The sequence below is a fragment of the Falco naumanni genome, chromosome 3 (assembly GCF_017639655.2).
Source record: "Falco naumanni isolate bFalNau1 chromosome 3, bFalNau1.pat, whole genome shotgun sequence".
Taxonomy (NCBI): domain Eukaryota; kingdom Metazoa; phylum Chordata; class Aves; order Falconiformes; family Falconidae; genus Falco; species Falco naumanni.
Window position 1 is genome coordinate 69334708 of NC_054056.1, and position 20646 is coordinate 69355353.

At 38.7% G+C, this 20646-nt stretch overlaps 1 protein-coding gene across 5 annotated transcripts in view; it reads right to left on the bottom strand.

Moving 5' to 3' along the window:
• Nucleotides 1-270: 270 nt before the first annotated feature.
• Nucleotides 271-20646, bottom strand: part of LOC121085515 (ras-related protein Rab-10-like) — a 31159-nt gene continuing 10783 nt past the window's right edge. For 2 of the 5 annotated variants that reach the window (XM_040588243.1, XM_040588247.1), the window contains 3 exons: nucleotides 15375-15464; nucleotides 9678-9779; nucleotides 7169-7312 (listed from right to left, as the gene is read on the bottom strand). In XM_040588243.1, coding sequence (XP_040444177.1) covers nucleotides 7184-7312; nucleotides 9678-9779; nucleotides 15375-15464 — 321 coding nt within the window. In that variant the 3' untranslated portion in view covers nucleotides 7169-7183. Of the gene's footprint in view, nucleotides 640-7164; nucleotides 7313-8588; nucleotides 8686-9677; nucleotides 9780-15374; nucleotides 15465-20646 lie in introns of those variants that run through there. The other 3 variants (XM_040588245.1, XM_040588244.1, XM_040588246.1) reach the window with 3 other exon arrangements.

A 20646-nucleotide genomic window follows, 5' to 3' on the forward strand; every position in this document is an offset into this window, starting at 1 on the left:
TTCTCTCAGCCTTCACCTTTGCAGCCTCCCTGTTCAAGGGTATTAAAGTAACACATTTCCGGAATTGATATAAAAGAAACAAAGGCAAAAATTCCCAGACAGTTATCTTACGGGACTGCAGTAAATATCAGCTACTTAAAGAGATGTAATCTGGGGGATCGCATAAATGATTTCATATATCAGAAGGCTGCCTGTGTGATGATGTCAACGTTCACTACATTAGAAATCTGGTATAAATAATACAGAAAAAAAAAAAGTCAAGGTAATTTTTTTTAATAAAGAAAATCAGTACACTTAGATTTTATTTCTGCAAACATTTGTATGAAAATGCAGTCATCCTGTGATGCGACTAATAATTCCAAAGTCAAATAATTATTTTTAATTCACAATGAAAATATGAAAATATAATATAAACATATCAAAACATTTGGCGACAAAGTCTGTAAAATACAAAGAATGCCTAAATACTGTGTTTTGGGATTACAGGCTCACTTTTAATATCTTGTATGTTCCTTTGAATAGTTAATATTTTCTGAAGAGAAAGTGGAGTAAGAAAAATATATTTCAGAATGCACAGCAGGTTCTCTTCTTACTTTGACTTAAAGCCACAACATCTAAGTCATATAATACACAGGATTTCTGTAAAACAAACAAAAGCAAACACTTAATTAAGATAACTAGAACACAACACCTGAAAGGTTTGAATTTTCACATATTTTAATATATAAAAGATTTGGTGGGGTCACTAGATATATTTTTCCTTTGAATATTTAATTAAAAGATCACGACTTTTCTAATAAATTAGATAGAGACCGATGCCCATGCAAGTCCCAGCTTGGTATATTTACATTCTTTACCTGCTTCAAACATCTCTCCTAACTCTCAAGGTGACAGACAATAGAAAGTGTCTTTTGAGCAGACACTACAAACTATATGAACTGATCCTGTAATTCTTTACTCACACAAATTGTTCTAGATGTACCAGTTCTGTTGACTACACCGGTTTTCACTAATTTGCAATTAAGCACACTGATCTTTGAAGTATTGAGCATGAGGTGCAAAAATCCAGTTGAAAGGAACAGGGAAACACAGGACATCAGTACCCATGAAGAAAAGTCACAGGCTATTAATTGTTATAAAGAGCATTAACTTGCTTTGTCAAATTCACTAAAATGCTCTATTTTCCTGCCTCTATTTAATAAACCAGGAATACCCCCAAATGGAAATAACTCAGTCTTTATCAAGATAAACTATCAAAATAGCACTTCACCCTTGTAGAACATTTATGTACTGATTGCAAAAGTAGATCAAAAAAATAATAAATCAGCAAGACCAGGACTCTTCCTTTCAGCAATAAACTCAACTAGATAATTATGCTGACCAGAGAAACAATCAAACTCCATTGTGCAATACAGCACCAGTACATGTTGCAATCTTGTACTCTTAAAACTATGATTGCTGAACCCTGAACTCAGGCACAAAGACACAGAGAATATTGTCACACACCTAGGAAGACAAAAAAGTCCTAACTTCTCTACTTGCCATTCTCCTGCTTGCCTCTTGGCAGGTTTACCAAGTATGTAATGATACACACAGAAGAAAGTGCAACCACTGGATTCACCACATTCCTCTCTGAACCCAAACCCAAAAGCCATACACAACCATTTCTAACAATGAAGAGAAGCTTCCAGAGAGGACAGCTACCTAAGCTGGAAATAATGAAAATCAAAGCACAGCAGAAAAAAAGGCACCACATAGTACGATGCTGATCATGATTCAGAGCTGAGAACTTAACACCTACAAGCGTAGCTGAACATTGACTAGACCCAGAAAGGTTCACCTGAAATTACTCAGCTGAATCAAAACAAGGGGAAAACAAAAGGTTCCCCCATGTTATGATAAGCCTTATGAGTCTTTGGCCAAGAATATTTAACAGTATCTAAAATTCTGGAGAAGATGCATGTAATTTCTTTCCTTTTACCTTCTGTAGCCATGGTTCCAGCTCTTCCAGTGTGCTGGCTGCTCTATGCCAGGGCCATCCCCACAAAGAGAATGGCTGAATCCACTCCTCCCTGGGGCTGCAGGGTCCCAGGGAGGCTTCCACAATGCATGCTGCTGTGGGAGAAGCTGAAACACCTGGGAAGGGATCAGAAGTGACGGATAGAAGCAGGAGCAGAGGGCTGGAAAGGTATCATAGTGTCTAAACCTCAGAATGGATGCTGAAGCTGTCATCAATAAAATTATTAACACTTATTGTTCTGACTCTAGGGTACTGGAAGACTGTGACTGACTGATTTTAGGAATTACTTGTCATTAGTCAGATATAAATCATGTATGAAGAAATACAGCATGTGCACTTTTTTTTTTGTTGGAGTGACAAGTACCAACAGACATATTTTTTTTTTATTACCCTTGAGAGTTCGCACAAATTCCAACATGCAGCTTCATAACTTCTGATTTTTTTTTAATTTTTTACACAGTTGTGTAAGGTGCTTCAGTGCAGGCATTAGTCATTATGATCTGTGCTACGTGGAGACAGTATTTGATAGTCTTCAAGCACAGATATTAAATGTAAAGGATGAAGATCTTTTTAAAAGAGGGAGCAAGGCAGAATCAAAAGTGCACAACCATAACCTTGTCATCTCAAGGAACAAGATACCAGTCTGGTTTAGAAATAGGATTCCAGGGGGTGGGGGTTGGGGTAGGGAGAGCTTTGGAAGATTACAGTACAATAAGAAATTTGAATTCACTCTATTGAGACCAAGAAATAACACCGAGCATTGAATATTGTGGACATAAACTAAGTAGGTTTTGTTTCACCCCTGCTTCTTCAGAAAAGAAAAGTTCAGTTTAAGTAGTAAGAATTCTAGAAAAATCCCTGTTTAAACCATTTCAGAATTCAAGTGTCACTCACTCAACTTAGAAGAAACAGGTAATTTGAAAGTGTTGCAGGCCATATCTAATTTCATGCTTTCAGTGAAAGGGAAGAAACTTGCATGTTCCTTAAACACTGAAGATGCTTATTTTACTACTTAATTTTACCACTTTTGGGTGGTAAGCTGCTCACGAGTCCTTAGCAAGGACCCTCAGTACTGTAAGTCAGGGGTCCTCAAACTACGGCCCGCGGGCCGGATACGGCCCCCCAGGGTCCTCAATCCGGCCCCCGGTATTTACAGACCCCCCCGCCGGGGGTTGGGGGGAAACCAAGCAGCCGCAGGTGACTGCCTGCCACTGCATCCGCGCGCCGGCCCCCCTGCCATAAGTGATTAAGAATGGTGAAACATATTTGACAATGAAATAATTCATAAAAGCTGTAAAATCATTATCTGATAGTAGTTCAGCAACAAACTAGCTAGGACAGAAAGACAAGAACCACTTCTCCACAAATAAAGAAGAAGTAATAGTTTGTTTTAAAAGCATTTTAAAAGTTGAAGACTTTAAGGATCACTTCAGTTTGCTAAGACTATCCCATACCAGATCTTCATCAAGCAAGTAAGGGCCTGGGATTTATTTAAGCAAATGTGCTATATACACATGTAAAAAGTGCATCACTCATAACCTGAAGAGATACTGCAAGTTCTACATAAATTGCTGAAGCAACTACCGGGCAATCCCACGTAGTGCTCAAATTCAGCCAAGCCTTCCACCAAGAGGTGGGGCACCCTCCCCTCCCAAAATTACAGCATCGAGGTATGTAAATCTCTCCCACCTGTGAGAACACGGCAGGCAGCATTCCTTCTTCAGGGCCCCACGAGCAACACTAACACTGCCAGCTCACATTTCAGCTCACCCTGTTCTAACTCACTCCCTGACAAACCAGCCAACAAACAGCTGAAGGTGAGAAAACCCAAACTGGTACCAAGAAGCTTGAGCTTCCACTTTGGCATCTTGGCTGAAGGGGGGTTTTGAAAATACCACCACAGACGCCACTCTACCCTGCAGTGATTTTAGTAAGATGTTGAAACTTCCTGCTATCAAATACTAGTTTTTCCTGTTAAATAGCACAGCAAACATGTCCCACCTAACAGGCAGGCATCTGATCTGTTCAAGCCAGTTTTAAGCTTCCTGCTATCTCCCCTCCTGGCTGTCTCTCCTCCCCAGCTTTAAGCAGAGTTTGTATCACTGGCATGCAATAAATAGCTAACTTCCAGACACAAGGATTGTGATGAGATGGCCGAGATCCCAAAGGTTTTAATCAAGCTAAGCTGGCATACAAAGAGAAATATAATTAAAAAAAAATATGAGAAACTCTTTGAAATGCTTCTAACGGAGTAAATTTATAAATCTTAATTAATATTAGCTGCCCATTCTTTGCTGAAAAACTGCTGCTCAGATCAGCAGTGCCACACCAACTTGGATTCACCTACTCTAGCACCAGTTCTTGGTATTTTGATAGTGGTTTATTGTGGAGGTGTGGCCCACTATGGATCTGGAAGAAGGACAGGACTTTACTCAGTCCATTTCAGTATCCCCAAAGTCAGACCTAGAGTGCTTGCTGGAAGTTACTATTATTCATAACTTCTTTAAATATCGAGCATTTTTAGTCTCTCTAATGACAAAATGATCATACTTAATCACCACAATAATTGTGTTTCTATTCAACAGTGATAGCTGAGAAAGAATGGCAAAGCATGGCAGAGAACCTCATGCAGTCAGGTTCCTGTGACTTCTATGCCTGAACTGCCAGTACAGAGAGCTCAGTTATTAAGATCAGTCCTGCCATTTTCTTGACATGTATCTTCCCTGTGTCCTGTAATTCGAATTACCTGTTCAAAACGCAAGACAGTCCTCTCGCAGCAGGAATGGGCAGGCCAGGGCACAAGCAGTATCAAGCAAGAGCTAGGGATGTATTAGCAGGAAAAGCGATCACTGGGGGAACAGGGACAGGAGCAGGAAAGGATATGTGGGGTTGAGCATAGCAGGATCTAACTGCTGCAGACCATCTTCCTCAAGAAACGGGGATGAAGTCCTTGCCCCAGATCCTGCCATTCCACAATGTCTGAAACATCTAACCCACTGGCAAAGTGTGGGTCTCTATCTCCCTCTTCTGTTAGCACCACTGTAGACTGTAACAATGTTGTACTGCAATTAGTTATTTCACAAACCTGAGAAGACAGCTGAGCTGTTACTCTTAAGGTTCTTCAACCTTACAGATTGTCTGTGTGAGGATTAATACAGTTGCACCTCAAAAACCCTATTTAAGAGAGCAATCCATCTTCAAAGTCAAGATCTTGCGGAAGCAAAAAAATGCTGTCAAGTCAGTCAAGCATGTAACATTCCTCTGGTCTCCTGGAGTTTAATTTATTTAACTTTAATCATACAAAACAATATGGGCTGAGATATGGAGTCCTCTGTCATCGGTAAAGGCATCTCCAGAACACAGTATTATCTGAAAAAGATGCATGTCTTTCCGTTGAATAGAGGTGATTCCAGACAACCACACCAGACCAGCCATGTAAATTTTTGCTGGCTAAGGTTGTACACCAAGATGAATCTCATCTCCTATACTCAGACACTGTGATTAAGTTTTGATTTACATGACCTAATTATATGCTACTGTTTCCAGAAGAATATCTGGCTCATTCAATGTCCAGAACAGACTTCTTTTTTTTTTTTAATTAAACAAGATAATGTAACAAAATTATGCCCTACATTGCACCAAGTGAGTTGGTACCATTTATCCTCTTTGCTTTAATCTCTGTACTTTGGTTCCCATGTGTGCAATGCTGAATACACTGCCTGATGTTGCTAAGGTTATGAAGATAAAAATCTAAACCAGATCTAAAAAACAGCATTACGAGCATTATGAAAAACCTCACAAAGAAATTAGTATTCTGTGGTCAGTAAAAGATAAATAAAGGGCAAATAAAGCCTGGGGCTCCATGCATGACTGAGGATAATATAGAAACACTAAATGTGCACTGTGGGAGACACAGGGATCTTTTGGACAAACTTAACAATTCCATGAACCTTGGCAATAATGAAATCCGATTTCCTGTAGATTAGGGTCTTGCAGTGAATCTTTCCCTCCGCCCAGCACCTTATATTCAGGAAACCCCTTGGGAGCTTAATTATCTTTTAGTTTGACCTGTCAAATTTGTTTAAAATCATCTAGCAAGTTCCAAAGGCACTTCAGGAGCAAAGAAACGGGGGACACAGAGTAATCTCAAAAATCTTGTTGCCATAGAAAAGGAAGGTATAGAGATGAATGAAGGACAAAATTCAACTCAAATGACTTCCAGCTGTTAAACAGTAAATGTTACTCACAACAGCACAGTCTTAAATGGATTTTGACTGTTCTCTGCTCAGCATATATATGTTTATTTAATATTATATCAAAATAACCTCAGTAGTCAATCACTCTTTGGGGGCAGGCAGAACCTAAGTTCAGCTAGTGTTATAGCAGCCTTCAGAAAAGGGCAAAAACTTCTGTTTTTTTTCTTTTTTGATACAGTTTCCCTCCTCCTGCTCCTAGTTTAGAAAAAATACCAACCACCACACCCATAAAGATAGAAATACAAAGGCTTGCAGTATTTTTTTAAAAAGCTACTTGAGAAGAGTACTGCTTATCAGCTATGAAACCAAACAACACAAAAGTGCACACACTAACTGCATTCTGGATAGTATTTTGGGGGGTTTGGTTGTTTTTTGAGGACTAACTGACAAGTACAAGTAGTTCACTGGCAACCAGAAACATTGTTAAGGAACAGCTGCCATCTATTAATGAACAGGTTTAGGCATATCTGACACTTCTAAGAATTGTGAATAAATAAAATCTTGTTGTTATGTCTAAGCAAACCTCTGGAATAAGCTGTGTCAATAACACTAATTTCTACTGCAGCCTTTCGAATACAATCAAGTCAGTTATTGTTAAGTGATTAGTTTGAAAATTCTGAGTTCTCAAAACCATGGTGACTCCTTAGCTGTTACCAATGTAAGCTGTCAAATAACATCTGACTGTTTTAATGAGACTACCCATGTAAACTAGAGCTGTACAACTGAGACACAGCATAGGATGCCTGATATGAAATATCTGAAAGGTCAAGCAGCACTGTAGTTATCTGAATCACTGGGACACAGAATTCTTCTCTCTCCCTTAAGCCCACTACAAGTAAAAGCACAAAGAAGAGATAGGAAAATGCAGCACAAAATGATAACAATACAAACTTGCCTTTTTTTTTTTTTAATGTCCAGCACATGTTAATGTGTTTTTTCCTCCAATACTCCACTGGACCACAACTTGTTTCAAGAGCATCAAGAAGCTCATTACTGCTGTATGAGCTCTGTAACTCCAGGCACTGATCTTCTCCAGCTACAGGAGTGTTTTCAGTTAAGTTAATAAAGAAATGCCTGTAGTAGATAGTAAACTAGAATGTATATAAAAAATCCTAGATTTCCTCAGATTAATACAGCCTACTGCAATGCATCTGAAAACAGCCTGCTGCCTGCCAGCCTGCCCTGCCTATCTATCTTACTTCTGAATGACCTCCACATACTTCCCAAAAGCATGGCCAAAACAGACTTTTCTAGGTCGTTCCTTAAAATGAGTTTCCTCTGTGGGACTGGTAAAGCAATGACATGCTTCCACTGAAGCATCTCATCAGTCTGGGACAGGTGGTCCTATTGCAGAAGTAAGGAAAGCCCAATATCCTGCATCCTCAGCCACAGCTGTCTTGGGCCAAAACACTGCACAGAGCTGTATCTCCTTTTTACAATCAGCAGGTACATATTTTACCACTACAGAATGGATGTACGACTGAAGCGATCTCAAACTGGCATCTATCATGTCATTTTTCAGAGCTACTAGTCACACTTCCCACTGCATTTTCCCTTCTCCAAAATTTCATCAGTTAGAGGAAGTTAAAATTCAAGTACTACATTCAGATTTCACAGTTTTGTGAACAAGCAAATTATTTTGTCGAACCTGAAAACCATGATGAAACTGTAAAGGTAGATTTATTTTTTTTACTGTGAACTCTTTCTTATCCAGCCAGTGGCAAAACCAATTGGGCTAAAGGAGTCCTTGTTTAAATCAACAAATGCATTTCACTAAAAATGGCAAATTACACACCAAAGTAATGGTATGTGATGCCCCATGAGGAACTGCAAACATTTCTAGATAAGGTGAAATGTTACTAGAGACAAACTTGATGAATGCTTATGGAAATATTTTCCACACACACATACAGTCACACAGAGCATACAACTGTATTCTCAAGCAGTTCTAATTAAAACCATGCAGCAGTATCACATTTTCAACATGGTCTGAATTTGTTTGCATGTCCACACTACAAAACCCATGAATTTTCATGAAGATGAGTAGGAATACTACAGTTCCCGTTAAAGTAAAGTAAGTGCAGGCAATCTTAATGTGAGAAATATCCAAACAGCATTTCTGCATGCTGCAGAGAATTCTCTCGGATCTTAACCAAATGCACTGTGCAGAAATGCTTGCTTCACATGTATATGTCTTTGTATCAGTTACGATCACAGCTACTGTTTTGTAGTTTTCATGCTTCATACTAACACATATATTCTCTATTTACAGCAGACAATGTCTCTTTTATTTACAAGAAAATCAGAGTTACCTTATTTGAGACTTTTTGCCAACTATTCAAGGACCTGCCACTCTCCCCCTGTTCTAAATGCTGTTTGACTGTTGAGTTGCTGAGCTTCGTTTTCATGCTAAAGGGATCATAAGAGTTTATTTTTCATCTTTTTTTTCCCTCCCCCAAAATAACCAACTACAGCTTGTGTTATTGTAGAATATGACAGGACCTTGATGTAGAACCAGTCCAACCCTGAGCTATTATTCTGACCATCCCCTATGGCTACTTAATCTAAACACTGCAACATGTGACTCCGTCAGTAATTTTGCTCATTTATCTTTATTATAACTTCAAGAGTATTCGGAATGGAAGGTTAGTTTTGTATAACTAATATTGGTGATGAATGGCAATGATAATGCATTGCATGAAGAACATCCATTAATGTCTAAAATAATATTCTACTGTCTAAAAATAAATTGCGATGCAAAACATTTTTAGAGCTAATGAACAATAATTCAGTCCTACAAAAGTATTGCAACTGTGAAGAGTAAGGACCTTTAAGCCAACACACTCGAGGTACTTAGAGATGCTGATCTGGCAGCTACAGTATTGATTCTACCCCTAATTAACTCAAATCTTTAGGTCCTAATAACTTCAAAAGCACTAGCGTAAATCATCCAAACAAACAGCTATGAACTTTGGATAAAACATTTGATAGCTGAACATAAAAGGTCCGCTCCACTCGTACCTTCACAGTGTGCATACTCTGCAGAAACCTACAGGGAAAAGGGACCTTCCTGGCACAGAAGTGGAACTATAGAGCTGTGACTTCTCCCTTGAAGGAAAGCATGGGAAGGAAAGCCACAAATGCGGTTTTCCTGAATTTTCACCTTCTCTCTGAACCGTATTTTACCTGCTCCTTTCTTCTGCTGTTCTCCCAAAATTCTTCTCCCCCACATTTCTTCTCTGTATGTCTACAGCTACAGGATCCCCCCCAAAATATTAACCCCATAATGCAAAAACATCATTGGATGTGCTTTGCTAAAAAACTTCTGTATTTACAATTTTGTTTACCCAATCCGTCAAGAAAAATGTCCCATTTTCTTTCTACTCAGAAAAGCAGCCTACCTTTTCCAGTATTTCTTTAGTCAAGACTGAGAATGCATCCTCAATGTTCACATTATCTTTAGCACTGGTTTCAAAAAAGGGTATTCCATGCTCCCAAGCAAGCTGAAAAAAAAAAAGCATAGACAACGGGATGAACTTCAGGGAAAGAAATGCTTCCTAATACTAATGGTAGGAGATATGGAGGTGTTCTCACAGCTTCTAACATGCTACATAAGCACAGATTAAGTAAATGTCAGCTCAGTAAAGTGCTCTATTTTCATCCTCATTAATAAAATTCAGGTAACTCTTAAACAAAATTCACCTTAAACCTTTGCATTTTGAAAACAGCTTTTTTAACCTATCTTTACTTGTAAATAAGAATAAACTCTAATGAGTCTGTTCCCATATTTTGATTTATTTGGAAAATGAACTCTCTCCTAGGCAATTATTTAGAGGAAACTAATGGAGTGCCTGTAGAAAAGTATAGAAAAAAAATTTGGCAAGAACACTGGTAAAAGAGGCGTGATGAAATATAAAAGAAGAGATCATCCTTTTGACCAGAGAGAGTGAAGCACAGAGATAAAAGGCAAGCAAAGAACAGATATGTATGCAAAAATGTATTATGGTAAAAGAAGAGAGAAAATACTTTGAAGAAAAGGGCAGTCTTTACATTGGTTGATTTTATTTAACTTACTCATGCTCTCTCATCTCCAATGTATTTCTCTTACAGATACATAGGTATGAGAGGAAAAAAACCCAACGTATTCAAAGCTTTTTAAGGTCCTGATCATTTTCTAAAGTATAGAGTTGAATACATGGAAAAAAAGAAAAACAGTTGCATCATTGCCTCCCAAGGGAGGGGGCCAAGGTGGGAATAACATCTCCCAGAAAAACATAGTGGTAAAGTATTTACTCCCTCTGCAATGGATCCCTTCTCGGACACATCTGGAGAAGGCAATCCCAGGCAATGGTTTATTTGGAAGGCTCTCCATCAGGATAAAAAGCCTATATTGGTAATTATGTTTGCTTTCAATGAGTTCTAGAAGTAACAAATCAATGCTTTACAAAAATTCCAAAATCAGGCATGAAGGTGCAAGCCCTGAACTTCCAAGTTTTAGTCAAAATATAATAAAAGATTATATTAAAGGTAGAAAAAAAGTAAGCAAAATCGTTTCTTTTCCAAAATGCTGTAAGAAAATGTAATTTTGAATATAAAGATGAGGTTTGGACTCTTTCTTAAGACAGACTGCTTCATAAGGAATTTTAAAACTCCAGCTGACTGCTACAAACTGGTTTTGGTACTGCAGCAACTTGTTACAGAAAGTTAAGATCATCTGACTATTAGCAGATGTCAATGCAAAACAATGATGCATAATGATTCATAAAGAAAAATACAAACAATAAAAAATACTGGGCTAATAAAGTGGAGAAGACTAGTTTGCAGCTTTTAAAGTACACAGAATCTACTATTAAACATTCCTTTTTTCTTTCTTGTGTCATGTACCAGATTCCTAGATGCTACTTATGTACAAACTCTGATGAATACAAATCGTTTTAATCATGGAATCACAGATATCATTTGGAAAAATAACCCCACTTGAAATGGGACTACTACCCATATGCTATGGGGGCAGCCATGGCTTTGCCTACCTAAGTCTTGAAATCCACTAGCGATGGAGAATCTCCTAACTTTTACAGGACCCCTTCCATGGCTACATCACCCTTCTAGTGCAGCTGGTTCTCCTTATTTCCAGCCTGAACCTCCCAAGCAGGACTGCCCCTGGGTTTATTGCCTGTCTCTATTTCTGTCACCCCTCTAACTACACTTCAATTGCTGTGGACCAGTAACTGCTCCTTAGCCACCTCTTTACCCAGCTCCCTCAGTTCTCCTCGTGGATTACAGGTACTAGACCCCAATCATCTTTGTAGCTAGCTGTCTGCTTGACCCTCTGCAGTTTCTCAACACTCTTCTTCAAACGGGGGAGCCGAAGCTGGACATAATATTCCAAGTGGCCTTGCCAGCATTAAATAGGGGGGGGGGGGGGGCTAATCTCACCAGATCTCACCAGCATCCATTATCATCCCAATGCAGCCCAGCATGCTTTTAAGCAATGAGAGAACACCATTGCCTTATATTCAAGCTGGTGTTCACTGTAACCCACCAAATCCTCTGCAGCAGGGCACTGACTCATGCCTGGGATTATTCCATTCCAGGTGTAAATCTCTGCACTTCTTAATGCATTTCATGATGTTTCTATTGGCTCAGTTCTCAAGTTTATCAAGGTCCCACAGAACTGGTTTTCTCCTATTTGGTGTGCCAGTCACACCCTTCAACCTCACATCACATGCAAATCTCCTTGTATCGTCAGCCAGATCACTGATGTATGTTGAATGTGAGCCCCTCTAGACACCCAATGTACTCTGCCCATAATTACCAACTAGACACACAGCCTTCAACTGCTGCCCGTTGCCTCTGGTAGTGCAGCTGATTTTCAGTCCACCTAATGGTCCACCTGTCCAGGCCACACTTCCCAGCTTCCAAGTGAGGATGCCATGGGAGGGTGACAAAAGCCTTATTAAATTCAAGATATGTCATAACCACTGCTATTCCCTTGTTCACACAGTCGTTTCCTGGCATCAATAGAAGGCAACCAGGGTGGTAAGGCACAATTTGTCATCCGCTGACCATTCCAGATCATCTTTGTGTCCTTTACTTCCTTGGAAAAGGATTTTATGACAATATGCTCCATGATCCTTCCACTGACTAAAGAAAGGCTGACTGAACCTGTCCCCTGACAGTTCCCTGAACCCTCTTCCTTGCCTTTTTTAAAGATAGGTCTCATGCTGGCATCTTTCTTGTCAACAGGGACCTCTCCCAACCACCATGATTTTTCAGAGTTCACTGACAGTGGCCCCACTCACCCTGACCAGCTCTTTCAGCACAAGTGGGTGAACTTCATCGTGTCTGTGGATGCACCCAACTTTCCTAAGCAGTTCCTAATCCAGTGCTTCCCCACTGCTGACTGACCCGCTCCTTCCTGAACCGTAACATTACATGCAGAGGTCTGGGAGCAAGCTCCATCTGTGAAGACCAATGCAAAATAAAAATAAAATAAAATAAAAAGAACTTGAGTACTTCAGCCTCCTCTCTGTATCATGTTACTATATTGCCTACTACACCTATCAATGCACTCCCATATTCTCTGTGTGTGCACAATATTGGTCAGAGAAGATAAATGCATGTATTATTTGAATTCACCTTGCATACTGCTAAGTACTGTGGCAAGCAAGTCCTCTAAAGAGATGGAAAAGAACCCCAACAGTTCAGTGTTAAAGCAGTTGGAAGTATGAAGACAGCTTTGGCTACTCCCTCTTCTAAAGAAACTGGAAAGGCACATTCAAAGAACTAATTTTTGTTGCCTTTGGAAGCATCTTGAATAGATGCATAAATAAAATACCTAAATACATTTACAAACCTATGGGAATTATGCTGCTGGGAAATGTTATTTTATGTTATCCTTGACAACAGTTTAGACATCTTGAGTGAAATAAGCTCTTACAATAACAAAATAAGTAACGCCAGTATCTCTTCCAAGGTAAAATGTAATTACAATTGTTCATTTCTTTTAACTTAAAATATACCACTTCCTAGCAAAGTGCTGCTATGATTTCTTAGTGCTGAACCAGAAAGATGTGTCTGAAATACTCCTAGAACTGTGAAGAATGGTGGGGTTTTTTCATTTGTATTGTACCTGTAAAATCAGCTTTGAAGTCAGACACATGAAGACAAGCAAAAGCAAAAAAAAAAACAAACCAGAAAGAGTATTTTACTTGGCTTTTTCTGTTATAAAGATCTGAAAGGAGAAAAATGGCCACATTCTACCAAGTCATATAACCTTCAATATTTTTATTCATTTTTTTGGAGAAAAAGGTAATGTTGGGGCGGGGGGGGGGGGGGGGGGGGGGGGGGGGGGGCGGGAAGGATGGAGGAGACCAAGAAGGTTGAGTTCAAACGTTTGTCAAAACGAATAAAAAGCTATTAATACAAAAAAATACTTCAGTGTGTTAAAATAAGTTTCAATTTTTGAGTGGTCAAAATTATACAATTACAAAAGAAAAAAAAACATTTCTCAGCATTAAATTAGTCTATGAAGTGGCATGATGGCCATTCAGTTATGACAGGTCTCATGCCAACATAGACGGTAAGATTCCCAAGGAATCTAGCGTTCTTCCCTGTAAGACTCTGAACAGAACAATACTTACAGCTCATACTCATAGGGTAATACAAAATATTTAAGTATGAATTATTATGTGGTAGAGTTAGTATCAAACTATTTTCCCCTCTTAATAAGGGCGTTTTCTTCTTTGGAGCGAGAGGACAACTAGTCTCTCTCTCTGCTAATGGAATCTTTCTCCATCTGGTTCAGTCAGGCTCTTTAGCATTTGTAAATCACACTAAAGGAAGAAATAGTATAACTGAAGAGTTGCCTTGCCTCAAAACACGAGACAAATCTAGAAAGGAGACCTATTGGTGAGGAGGTAACGATTTGTTTCTGAAAAAAACACTACATTAAGAGAAACTGATTGTATGGTTAAGTACACAGGAGTCAGAAAATGTCACGGTTAATACCATACGCAAAACCCTGCTACTGCCCTCTTGTGCACATGCATCCAGTGACTAGATTTCTGACTGCATTCTTTGAGAGTATACATGTATTTTTCAGCAACCTTACTGCTTGTGTCTCGCATACAAACAACGAACTTTCAAAAGTTCCTATTTGTAATGCTCTTGAAAAGGTGACGCTACTTTTCAAACTTCCCTAATGTGTGATATATACTTGACAAGAAATTATCAGTGTTTGTTACTTCAAACACAGTATGTCCTGCCTGACTTACCATGCCTGAAAGCACGCCAGAAGGGCTCATTCCAAGTTCCAGACAACAGATGCATACAGTCTGCAGTTGCAAAATTTACTGGTATATAGGACATGCTCTCCTGCCACATTTAGCCAGTATCACCATTTCTTCTGCCATAGCATGGGTCCTGGATTTCCTCATTAGTTCTCAGTGACAGTAATTTGCCATCACCTTTAAAACAGCACTCCCCACTTAACACCTGCTCTTCCCCTACACATGGTCAGCAGGTATAAATTCTCCTGCAGTCTCAGCTTTATGACACACACACAGTTAGACCACGGAAGCTGGATATTCCCTAAACATATCTGCCAAGTATTACTTAAGGCTATTCCTGGACGATGCAGATGACTATACACAGGCTGCTAGAATTGTTCTTTATTGTCAAGCTTGTAGCAAAAAAATCAGATGGGTGATACCAGAAAAATTATGCAAAATGTATTATGCATTTTAGTATTCCACATTACAACAGCACTCTGAGAATGCAGACCCTAAAATATTTTTATTTTTAATTCAAAATATACAATTACTATTGTAACACCTAAAACATTTAAAGTACATTTTAACCTTTGAAATAAAAATCAATATTCTAAACAAATCAGCTAGGAGTAACTTAATATATTTCTGCTCATATATTAAAAAAAAAAAAACAACACCAAACACCCCAGAACTCCACAGGTGTTCTTCTGGAGCAACTCCTAATAGAATTTTTGGATTTCAGGAGCTTTTTACCACTTTCAGTGTAACAGGTCACAGTTGCATACTAAGATACTGAGGAGAACCCAAATAAAGTAGCAGTGATACCTTTTCTCCTTTCTGTTTTGGAACTGCACGTTCTGACTCCTTATCACACTTGTTGCCCAACAGTATTACGTCCACTTCATCACCTGCTTTCTAAAAGAGAAGAGCATTAATAAGTAACAACAAAAGCCCTTCACCTTCTGCTCACACCAGCCTTCAACACTTTATTTCCTTGCCAGTGAAGGCTAAATTCTGTCCCGACTTTTTCATATGTGGAAGTATTTTCCATCAGTTACTGGGATCTGGAGGAAAACAGCAAGATTGCAAAGAGCAGAAAAAAGCCACTTGCAAGTACCAGGGATAATTTCTAACCCTTTTCATAAGGCATAAAGTATATGGTGCATGGGCACCATCTTGTGATGAATGCTCCATCTTGAAGCTTTAAAGTGACTGGAAATGCCCTGAATTCACAGACGCTGCCCTCCCTAAAGTAATGGGTTCACGGATTAGCATGAGTCAGGACTATATCCAGCACTCACAAGTAAAAAGGAAGGATTTTGCTGCACCTGAAAGAGCACTTCTCTGTGCTTCACTTTTGCACACAGACAGTAAAATTACATTCAAAGTGTTCAAACTCAACATAAAAGTTTGATTACTCCAAGACACTTGGAAGGCGGCGATAGATTTTTAATGAAGTAAAATTTTAAACCCTCATTGATTTGAAAAGGAAGAAAAACCTAGCTTTTTGACCTTGTCTCCATCCTTCGTTCCACTAATACAGCTACATACATGATGACTGTGAAATGCACTGGGTGCTTTACATCAGTGTTATTTTAAGATAAGCCATCGTAACTATACATGACTGGAATAATGAAAAGGAAAGGCAACAGTTCTACAACAGCATGTGGAATTTGAAAACTAACATTTGTTGTGAAAATCGTAATATTTAAAACCACTTTTGGTGCTTCCATGGCGGAAGCTGAGAGTCTCAACCTAGAAACAATTAAAGCTAACATAGTTTGATCCCATAGGTTATATTTTGAAAGTACATGTTCACACAGCTTCTCTGATGATTCAAAAAGCCTGAAGATCTTCCTGCAAGGGTGCTACCTACAAGGGCGCTCTCTACAAGGACTCTGATCTCTGTCGAAGCCTTAATTTTTATAACATTGCCATAAAACAAAATTAGGCACAATCCGCTTCCCCAGCACTCATACACATGGACATGTCCCTCCCTTCAGAGAAATGCAAAGAAAAACCTCTCTTCATTAAAGGATAAGAGAATCATTATTTTTAGTCTATTTGCACTTCTACAGCTAAGTTGCCTCATCTCAAGAGTACAGCAGTAGGCACAATTTATTATTACGGAACACTATTCCATTTTTTTTAATCTACTCTCATTTTTGAGTCAGCTAATCTTATTTCATACCCACAGCTCATGTTCAGGATAATGCAGTATTAAAATGAAGTAAGCTTAACACAAGAGTACAAAGTACAGGCCTAAAATAATGAATCAATCTAACCTGGATTAATAGACCAAAATGTTGGCTGTTTCAGAATGCCCTGGAGCTTTACTCACTAAGGTCAACGGCCCTCCTACATAAAAACACATACATCAGTCCCTAAAATAGGGTAAATAGACAATTCAATCTCACCACATAATCAGCTTTTTATTTGTAAGAAGACTGTATGTAGCTGAACGTCTTACAAGTGACATTTGACTTCACTCTGAAGTAAAAAGTCAAAGGGAAATACTCAAATAACATATGTACAAAACCATCAAATTCATTCTGTAACTTTATTTCTGTACAAACAGTACACATTTTTGCAGTAGAAATGTTCTTTCTAAACAGTTTTAAATAATATCAAAATTTAAAGGAGGTTAGGAGTACCAGGCCTTTCAGTAAGTATTTATCTGTATCACCAATCACTTAAGTATTTATTTCAGCAACATCAATATAATGCAGTAATGTATCTTCACTTTGACTGGATCCTCCACCAAAGCACTGGAAGTACTCCTTTTTTAAAGATGGTATCTTGCAGTTTCTTGCTTTTAGAAAACTAAAGACTGTACACCAAAATGACATCCATTTTAAATTCTGAAAACTGATTATGTAGATGAGTCTTAAAAAATTAAGTCAATATGACTAGGCAGAAGTTTGACTCAGTGCTCAGTTGGCATAAACCCTGCAGAGGTACATTGATTTGAATTGGCCAAAAATATGGCTCTCTAGTGCTTCCAAAAGCTCACTGTGTATTTTCATCCTATTTATAGCTCAGGAATAAGCTTTCCAAATGCAAAATGTATAGCTAAAGAGGATGGTTATTTCACAGTTGTTAAGATGCTATTACGCAAGTCAGCATTGACTAAGCTAATACAGTCAGGAAAACTTTTTTTCCGTGTCATGGAAAAATACTATTAAAATTTCATCAATTTCATCAAGGCAAAAAGGTTTTATTTCCGGAAATTAAAACAAACAAAAAAAAAACCAAAAAGAAAAAAAAAAAAAGGGTGCTTTGTTTTGGTATCTCAAAAATACATCCAGATCTTTGCTTCACTTTCTCCAGTTTTTCTTCTGGTTTTAAATTTCAAGTGTCACATTTTACTGAAACTTAAAATAATCTCAATTTGTAGAAAACCCAGCCTATATTTTTTACAATGCCCCAAAAGCAATTATCAGCACTGTATTTCTCTCAGAAAATTGGAGCAGAGAGATTTTTTGAGACTGACCAAGTTTTTTGAATCATCTGACAGAGCTTGGGACTCACCAGGTTTTTGGCAAAGGGATTTCCCAGCAGCTGCATCTGGGAGCCGTGGGAGCCAGGCTGCCATGCCTGGTGGCCACACGACTGAGCAGGGCCAGAGCCTCAAATGCAGCAGTGCCATGGACCGGATAGGTAACACTGGACTCGTGCACCACAGTACCATGGTGCGCTTCAGCAGCCTACTCTGATAGGCGCCATCCATCCATGTTCTTCACTAATCACCGTACTGCTCAACCTTCACCTAGCCTGTGCAACCAACCAGGTAAATAACCAACTTACTGCTTCACTATGTGGCTATTAACAGAAATCAAAAATGCAAAAGGGAAAATATCTCGCTCATCCCTTTTGTATGTAATTTGGATTTTTTTCAATTTTTAGGTCTTTTTTTCTGCAGTTGTTCTCATTTTGCAGGGAAACTATTTCAAAAAGGTGCTGTGAATTCATGCGAGTATCAAAAGTAGCACAGACACCTTTGCTGAAAGAGAACTACATCACATTTGTACTTACCTGTAATTGGAAGAAACTATCCCTTCACTTTTTAAAGGGTGAGCACAGACCCTACCATGAACGGCTGGCCTCAGCCTCCCCTGCAGCAAACTGACTGTAATTACCAGCTCATCCACACTCCTTGTTGTATGAAGCTGTCTGTCCAGTGATGGATCCTACAGAATCACCACCCTGTCCCTCCACCACATTTCGAGGGCGCAGCTATGCAGGGCTGCACGATTTGGGTACTCATTGATTACAGCTTGAAAAGGGAACAGAAGTTTCTTTGTAGGTCCAAACAGTGAAATTGAAAATCCATACCTGATTAAATACACCACAGTATTTGTATTTGAGAAAGACATGTATCATTAATGTAATTTTTCAAATCTGAAGAGGATACACACAGTCGCACAGCAAGATGAAGGCAGAGCTGGGGAAGGCCATAAAGCTGGAGCGTTTCTTCTTCCTACTCGCTAGACAATGACCCTAGAAACTTATCTTTTGTATTAAGGAAGAGTAATTTGTTAGCTACACGTTGTCCTCACAGTCTGACAGCATCACATGGCAATGTTCCTATTATGATTCCCATACATAATCTCTTTCCATGTATTTTTCTAAGTGCCACCTTATGGCCTCAGTAATAAACGCCTAGTTTCCGGGATTTCAGTGGAAATAAACAAATGATGAAATTTGTTTGTCTATTAGCAAACTTAGATGCAACTAGATATAAACCAATTTGTCCTGCAACCAATCTGGAATTAGAGATAAATCAATTTAGTAAAGCAACAAGAACAAGGATTTTCAGTTCTAATCAGAGCTACAACAACAAACCCATCTATAAATTGGAACAATTTGAGCCTTTTGACAAGCTTTCCCATCTGACGAAGTAAAACTCAGAAAAGTTTGAAGTTAAACTTTACTAATTTGAACTAACTGTAAAGCAGATTGCTGTGCTGTTTTTATTTAAGTATGATACAGAAACACTAAGAGACAGTCCAGTATCCCAACTCTCATATGCATTAAATGAACAGAACCGAAAAATGGCAGTAACCCAACATACCCATACTTTTCATATCCTTGGTTGAAGGGTCGCTTCTTCAGGTAGCACAAATAGAAAGCTAATGCATTCCAAGAACACTAAATTATGTCACCAAGCCTTGCTACTGCATGAGAAAATGAATTTATCTTCTCCTTGCAGAAACTTGTGTGCTGGAAATTCCCTGCTAGCACACAGGTAATTGCTAGAAACTGATAATGCCACCTTCACAGCCACACCAGGAGACTGGCACAATGAAAACGAGTCCAATGTGTTTAAAAGGCAACTAGGACCTACCATCTACATCAAAAGCTTTTGGAGACTCAGATGCTATATGTGAGTCATGAAGTCATTTAGATTGGCAAGGACTTCTGGAAGTCATTGGTCTAACCCCCTGCTTCAAGATGGGCCAACTTCAAAGTCAAGTCAGATTGCTCAAGGCCTCGTTGAACCGAGTTTCAAGTATCTCCAGATCCTCTCTGGGCATCTGTTTGAGCATTTGACCACTACTGTAAGGAACTTTTTGCCAATATGTTAGCTGGAACCTTGTTCAAAACATCCTGAAATAAATGTTTTCTGCAAATGGATTTGACACACGGTTACTTGTATTTAATTTTTAAAGGCCAAACAGAATCAGCTTTTTAAAACAGCTGCATACAGTAGCTAGAAACTATGTCAGCGGACAAGAGGAACACCTTAATAACTTGGACATGACCCGCGATCCTACAAATAAAGAATCGTTCCAGATTCTAAAGTAATTTCCCTGCAATTATTATGCTCCTAATGAGTACATTACAAATCCAATATACCTGTATTGGATTTGCCAATAATGTCCTAAGATATTAATCTGTGAGTATATTTTTCTAGTTAGCTTTTTAAGTACAGTCATGTTACTTAGTTTCCTCTAGTTGTGAATACAAATTTTACAACAGTACAGATATGGCAGCATATTCGTGTCTTGAACTCCCTTGAACAGTAATTCATTTTTAACAGGAAAGTTGCTGTATTCCACACTTAAAATAATTGAAATACAATAAGAACATTACT